The sequence below is a fragment of the Lissotriton helveticus genome, chromosome 7, assembly GCF_964261635.1.
Source record: "Lissotriton helveticus chromosome 7, aLisHel1.1, whole genome shotgun sequence".
Taxonomy (NCBI): domain Eukaryota; kingdom Metazoa; phylum Chordata; class Amphibia; order Caudata; family Salamandridae; genus Lissotriton; species Lissotriton helveticus.
The window spans coordinates 455,441,780-455,449,399 of NC_136068.1; the positions used below are offsets into that span (position 1 = coordinate 455,441,780).

General features: G+C 46.5%; 1 protein-coding gene across 1 annotated transcript in view; it reads left to right on the plus strand.

Annotated features, from left to right (window-relative positions):
• Positions 1–7,365, plus strand: part of MAZ (MYC associated zinc finger protein) — a 174,628-nt gene extending 167,263 nt beyond the window's left edge. The window contains exon 5 of the mRNA XM_078652402.1: positions 6,619–7,365. Within this exon, the coding sequence (XP_078508528.1) occupies positions 6,619–6,743 (125 nt within the window). The 3' untranslated portion in view covers positions 6,744–7,365. The remainder of the gene's footprint in view (positions 1–6,618) is intronic.
• Positions 7,366–7,620: the final 255 nt, after the last annotated feature.

Sequence of the window (7,620 nt, forward strand, 5' to 3'; positions counted from 1 at the left end):
TCCATGCTACCACTAGGATTGCTGGTCTATAAGGTTGACTTTACAACCATCACCATAAGGGTTGTTTGTACTGATACAAGGTGCCCACTAGAATAGTGGACATCACATATCAGGCCAACTTCTCACACAGTTCGTCTACGTGGGGTTCTAAGAAGCTGCATAGTCGCTTACGGGATATACCCAGCGTCTAATGTAGCAAAGAGAAAAGTGAACGGCTCTGCTGGAAGGGGATAGGCCGAGCTTTTTATTCATGGCGACCACCATAAGGAGCTGAGCGTGGGTGGCGACAAACTACGCAAGCAAATCGTAGCCCGTAACTCTAGAGAGGATCATTAGGGCCTTCCCATTAAATACAACACTCGCACTCAGCTTGATTGGCTCCGGAGGATCAAGTGTCGCCGACCGTTTGTCTATCTACAACCCTCAGCAACGTACACCACCTTACCTACGTTAGAGATCTCCGTTCCTCTCGGCCGCCGGTCTGTTCAGGTGGGGTCGGCTTTAAACACCAACATGATCCTTTATCACTGCGCCAGCCGTAAGTTCCGCCACAGCAGCGTTCCCATAGGACATTATTTAACAAGTAAAACAAGACATTATTTATCAAGTAAAACAAGGGCAGTACCGCAAAGGCAGCCGCGTGTTTTAAGCGTGATTCGAAAATAAACATGCGGCTGACTTTGCCAAAGCAGAATGCGAAGAAAAAAGTGCCTACCGACTAATGAAGGAGAGAGTGTCACGCTGCCAGTAAACAATTCAATCCCGGTGGGCAGGGCCAAAAGGAGACAAGGCGGCAACAAAGAGGGACTAAGAAGCCTCCTTTACAATCAGAAGCCAGCCTTTTGCATGGAAGATGACGCTACCCAATTAAAAAGATGGGCGGGGCTTCAAGTCCCTTTCCAAAACTGGATTGATTTCAAGAAGCTCTTGAATGCCGAGAGCAGTGCATGCGCGCTGCTATCGCCAGCCTAGACCAAAAAATATGGAAGGGTAGGAGGAATGGAAGCACATGTTTTGTGGAATAATCGATGATAAACATGACGCCCATTGCGTAATAGCAGATGTAGGGAGCGAGTACATTTGGAAACTGTGGTAGGAGACCAATGGTCGCATAGAGTATAGAACCAGTAGGATAAAATAGAGAACTGGTAGCCGAATGTGTCTATAGGCTAAGGTGCTAGACGATGTGATAGGAAAGGGAGGTAGAGGATAGTACAACAAGAGATGGTCTTTAAGAGAATACTGAATGATGGTCATATAGCAGAGTTGGAGATAGAGCAGATTACAGAGGGGCAGGATGTGATAATGTGGAGCTTGACCTGGTGCACCCAGGCCCTTTGGCCTTGGGGCCTACAGTAGAAGGGAATAAACCCGTACTCCACCTTGATAGCAGTAGGAGAAGAATTAGGTGGGAAAATATGGTTGCAACCAAGGACAAACTTCCCCTACTATATGCTGAGATTGTCCCTATTCTGGAAGTCGTGGGGAGTTCTGACATTAAGGGAAATGATATAGACTCCCAGACCAGAGTTTTTAAGGCCCATGAGGACCTTACAAAAATGGCGGCACTACACTTCACTAGTAGTCCACGTAAGACCAGAGCAAGGCCCAGTGGCAAAGCATTGTGGTACAATCGAGCATGTAGACAGGCTAAATCAGAACTTCTCAAAGTAGTCAAGGAGGGGGTAGGAGGAGAATGCCTGAAACATAGCAGGCAAGCATATAAAAGGCTCCTCAGCCAGGCCAAAATAGAATGGGAAGAAAATCAGTGGGAGGAGCTCACAAAGGCTTTGGCACTCCAAAACCAATGGTTGTTCTGGAGGGTAGTCAACGGGGGGTCAGGGAATTTACAATCGGCACTGGAGCCAAATATAGCGCCTGGGGTTTGGCAGGCCCATTTCCAGTCGCTCTATAGTTCTGAGCAAGGAGAACTCCCTGCATCTATCGAGGTGGCAGGGTCGGGCTACCAAGGGGAGGCAATTACGCTGGGCGAGGTCATTGCCGCTATCTCGGGCCTGGCTTCTGCAAAGGCGCCGGGACTAGATAGCCTACCGGGGGACCTCTTCAAACAGGAGCCCATCGTCTGGGCGCCTTATTTTGTGGCCCTTTTCAACAGTGTTCTTGGTGGGATGGAAATCCCTGGTACTTGGCTGGGGGCAGAGGTGGTCCCTATTTTCAAAAAGGGATCCCCTCTTCTTCCAGCCAACTACAGGCCAATTAGCCTGATTGACGTCCCCCAGAAACTGTTTGGCAGGGTCTTGTTGAACAGGCTTCAGGACTGGATAGAGGAGGTGGGAGCCCTCAGTCCCTATCAGGCGGGGTTTAGGAAGGGGGTATCCACAGTGGACCAGGTATTTAGATTGAATTTAATCTATTGGAAGACAGCAAAGTTCGACGGCGGCAGTCTGTACACAATTTTTGTGGACTTACGGGCCGCTTTCGACCTGGTCCCCAGGGGGAAACTCTGGAGCGTCTTGGCAGAGATGGGCGTCCCCCCAGACATCCTGTCAATCTTGCAGAGGCTCCATCATGGTAATTATGCCCGAGTGAGGTGCGGGAGGTCGGGGGAGTTGACTGATAGGTTCCCTGTTGACCGAGGGGTAAGACAGGGTTGTGTGCTGGCGCCGACCCTGTTCTGCCTTTTTGTCAACGGGGTAATCGCCCATCTCAATGCCACTGATTACACCGACGCCCCTAAACTAAATGGCCGTAGGGTGCCCGCAATTATGTTTGCGGATGACACCCTGCTGCTTTCAAAAACCCCTATGGGTATCCAAAGGATACTTGACTCCTTCACTGCATTCTGCCTTGACAGAGGGTTAGAAATTAATGCCACTAAAACCAAATTTATGGTTTTAAACCCGAGCCATAAACTGCGCCAGAATCCTCAACTGGGAACTGCGCGGCTCGAGAGAGTGGCCACCTTTGAATATCTGGGTGTGACCCTCAATGAAACTATGACCTGGGGATCCCACCAGAGTAGGGCAAATCTTAAACTCGTGCAATCTACTGGAGGCATTGCACGTATAATGATTGGCTCGACATACCGGCCATTGGGCTCCTTAATTCAGATTTATAAGGCCCAGGCGAGGGGAGCAATTATGTACGGGGCCGAATTGTGGGGGCACACACCTTGTCATAGTCTCTCTCTTACAGAAAATAAGTTCATAAGAAAGGTGGCTGCTCTTCCCCCGAGCACACCGCTTCTTCCATTGAGGCTTGATTTAGGACTACGGCCATTAGCGGATGAGATAGGCTTGAGACCCTTAGCCTTTTGGCGCAGGCTATGGAGCAGTACTGATCTCACGGATTATAGGGCAGAACTGGTCGAACTATTGAAACACCCGAAGGTGCTTAGTGTCCCTTGGGTTAAAAACATTCAAGCCACTTGCATGGACTTGGGGCTCCCTGACTTATGGACAGACCCGGCCACGGCAGCACCTAATATTTCTAAGAAGTCCCTGGCGATTTTATATCATGAACGCAAATTGGCAGGGGCCATAGCTGCCCAGTCAGATGGGTCCCTATCAGCTGTGTTCCTGCAAAGCAAGGATACTTATATGCTTGAAAAGGCCCTGGATCCTATTTATCCCATACTTGCCAGAAAATTGTATCTCCAGTGGCGGTATGGCACATTACCCTTCCGGTCTTTCACCAGTCTGTGGTCGTCGGCTGCCCCTGTAAAGCACTGCCCTGTGTGCGAGGACCGGGAGGAAAATGACCTGCATGTTGTCTTTTTTTGCCCAGCCTATAGGGCAGCCAGAAAGTATTGGCTGCTTCCATTGATAAGGAACATGGGTGGCAGGGAATATGCACCAATGTACAGGATTTTAAAAACTGATGTTACTGGCCCAACTGTTTTCGCACTCTCTAAGTTTTTTTCTAATGTGTGGTATACACGAAACCGTCTTTTAAAAAATGTTGGGTAGTGTTTAAACATCTTTTTAAATTCATTGCAAAGTTGTTTAACCCTGTACAGACTTTTTTTATATATGTAACATTTTACCTGTAATGATATTTGTATAAGTGTATTGTGCATCTTTTATGACCAAATGGTCGAAATAAAGATTGGAAATGAAATGAAATGATAATGTGGGAAATTTTTACCACATGCAGTTATACAAACAATTCTAGAGTCTTTTGATTAGCAGGTGTGGTGACACGTGTCCCGTGCTATCAAACCTGCTAATCACGGTCTGTATGCTTGAAGGGAAAGTATGAGGGGACCATTTTTGTAGGGTTACAGATTGATTGGGTGGGTAGGTAGGTAGATGACCGAGTGCTGTCAGGGTTTAGAGGCAAGGGTTGACACCAGTGTCTGTGCTGAGACATTACAGACATTGTGCGTAGAAGCTGCATTGTGAATAGGTCCTTGAATCTGCATAGCCTTTTTATTGTATTTATGTGGTGAGGGAAGAACTGTGTTTACCTCCGCCGGTAACTTACGTTCCACTCGTTAGACACAAGTAAAAGTGCTACAAGGAATCTGGCTGGTTTACCTGCCCATGCAGGTTCAGCCCAAACCCACCAGCGCTGCCATCTCCAGATTACCCTTTTCTTTCACAGTCTGTGATGTATTTGTTTTTTTTTCGGCCCAGGCCAGGCACTCTGTTGCCTGGGTACCTGCAAGTCAGTCATTTTGAAGCAAGCAGGAAACCTAACTCCGACATACATGCGTAGCTCCTTTTTCTCCCTATACCTCCTTTCTCCTTAACCTCAGACGTCCCCCAACCCAACAAGCTTCCTTTCTGCTAATTAGGTCTCGCTGAGCCAGCGCATGCACTGCTCTGCGATACATTTAGTAAGTGGGTTTTCAAAGTGCTACCCACAAGCTTTAACTGGCCTCAAGCTTGCGTGCACGCTTGCATGCACGCACACAGCCGCCATCTGCTTTTCTTATCTCTTCCTCCGCATCGCTCGCCATTACTTTCACTTTCGCGGCCGTGTCACTTTCACGGCCACGTGGCCATTGCTTGTCTTGTTTGCACCACGTCCCATCGCATTCTTGCTATGGTGCTTCACTGCCAAAGATTTTTCTTGGTTTAAATGTACAGACATTTCTAATGGGAGAGTATCGGTACTCTACATGGCACCTCTTGTAAGCCAACACTTTCCTTTAACAATGCCACCTGGTATAATGTGGAATAAATGCTCCCAGAGTAGTTAACATCTGTATCTGAGCATATTGTTTACAGACTAGCAAGATTCTTTTAAGCAGGCCCCGTGCTTTGACAGCACTTAAATGCTTTCGATTAGTTACACACTTTTAGGCATTCATTTGTTTTTACGGTCAAGCTCACATTGCACCCGGTTGAAGCTCCTTTCTTTGCCCTCAATAAAAATGTCACCCAAAAACGAGAGTTCCTGTTTTTTAATGTTATGCCTTCTTGTGCACAAAAATTGCATATCTTTGTCAGACCGAACCTATAAGCCCACCAATACAATCACAAACGAGTTATCCCCGATATGGACGTAGATAACTTTAAATCTGCGCTATTTTAAATAATGTGTAGCATGTGCTGTCTTTGTTCCCTGCATAGCAGATCCTTTCCCAAAAAATAACAACAACGAACTCTTGTTGGCGTGTTAACCATGTGCCCAATGATGAAAATGACTTCGCTATAACACGTTTTTTATTTTAATTTCATTACAGTGTTGGAAAAAGCTCTACCACAAATAAGTGTCTTTAGCAAAACATGTCAGCTGTTCTCCTTTGTCATTTTACCATCACATTGAAATTGACTATTGTTGGGTCGTCTTTCAAACTCCGACCTCTTTATGGAACCGTAAGTGGTAAACTAACAGTGTTAACAAAGCACCAAAAAAAGAAATGAAATAGCACTGACAACATCTTCATTATGTTTTGAGTTCTCTAACAGAACATATTTTCAGAGTATAACAATATTACTGCATAGAAGATCTGTGCCTAGAAGTTCATTAATTAGCGCTATGATCCTTCTTGTTTGGTCACCATAAAAGAATGAATTGGCAGTTAGTTGCCAAAAGAGTCAAAAGTCCTTTCATTTAAGACATTACACTTTATAGAATGGTACTAGCCCATGATCTCCTATTCCCCCTCTTAGGATCTTGATTAGAGAACACAAATTTCGAAATGTAGTCCACTCTGTGCAGTTTGTGGAAAATACTAATTCACATTCATACGTAACCACTTTCTCATCTTTGTTACCAAGCACATTCCAGGGGTTAGCTGCCATGTGTAATGCCCACATAAACAAGCATTGGCATAGCCAATAGGTCTCGCTTTTGGGACCTTATATGTATTTAGTTATGCAGCACAATATCTTTGGTGCAACAACATCAACCATTGCATGGCTAAACACTTGTTAGGTCCCAAAGGCGAGAGACCTGTTGGCTATGCCAATGCTTGATTTTCACTTACTATTAGTTCAACAAACAAGGGTAAATTGAAATTCATTAAGGAAATGTTTTATTTGTTCATGTGGAACACCTATGTCTTGTGACCCACTTTTGACTAGAATTATCCAGTCACTTTTGTGGAATTGGGAAATCTTTTGAAGTTAATAGTTGTGCTAAGTATTCATATTATTTAGCATATTAATTCGGCAAATAATTGCATTGGTCTTCTTTTTACCCTAGGCACTGGTGAAGTGTGTCCCATGGCACTAGCAGCCGCCGCTGCTGCCTCCACCGCCGCGGTGACGGTCATACCCATGGAGGGGGCCCCGGTGGTCACCCAGGCCCTGCCGTCCCAGCCCTGGTGATGCGGCCTACTACGACGAGCATGAGGAAATGAGTGACGCACACCAGAAAAGAATGGAGAGGGGATGGAAGACGGGGGAGAAACGTGGCGGGGAGCTCTGGGCCATGGAAAGAAAAGCCTGCCTCGGCTGGCTCCGGAAGAGGTTTTACGGAGATGTCAGTCCCTCTCGTGAACCACTGATATCACCTTTCTACAGTCTCCTTTTCTGTGTCCCTAAACCTTCGTGTAACGACTGGTGACTGCCGACGTCCCTGAGCCTCGCCCACAGGAATCCCAGTATCCTTAATCCCCTGGCTCCTTCCTGTTTTTGGAAGCTCTCGTTTCGTTCCCACAGCACTAATCTCCCTTTCCTCACTCCCACACCACCCCCAGCAGCACCATCATTCATAGGTCCGCGTCTTCGTAGCACTAGCATCCTACTTTCAGGGTGTGGTTGAGTTCCAGCTCCTGAGTTGGGTCCAGTGGCTGCCGCAGTCTTCAGTCTGGATTGGTGGCTGAGCTGTGGCTGGCTTTGAACAGACTGGAATGTATTTTATCTGAATTTTTACCCTTCTATATTTTGGACTCGTGATTCTTTACAGAGCTTAATGGTCATGGCTGTGTGGGTGTGTGTCGGGTTTGGTGGGGGGGGGGGGCTGGGAGGTACAGCCTAAACATGTGGCCGAATTCCAGCTAGAGACGTAGTCTCATCAGCTGAACCCACGTGGGAGAATATTATGCATTTATTTACTTTTTGTTGTGGCTCTTATTTGTATTTATTTTAACGGTTGAAGGAAAGAGAGAAAGGGATTTTTAAACATTTCCACCTACCCTAATAGCGACGAGCTGTGTTTTTGTTTCACGAACACTAAAAAGGGTGTGCCCTTCTGGGTCTTTTA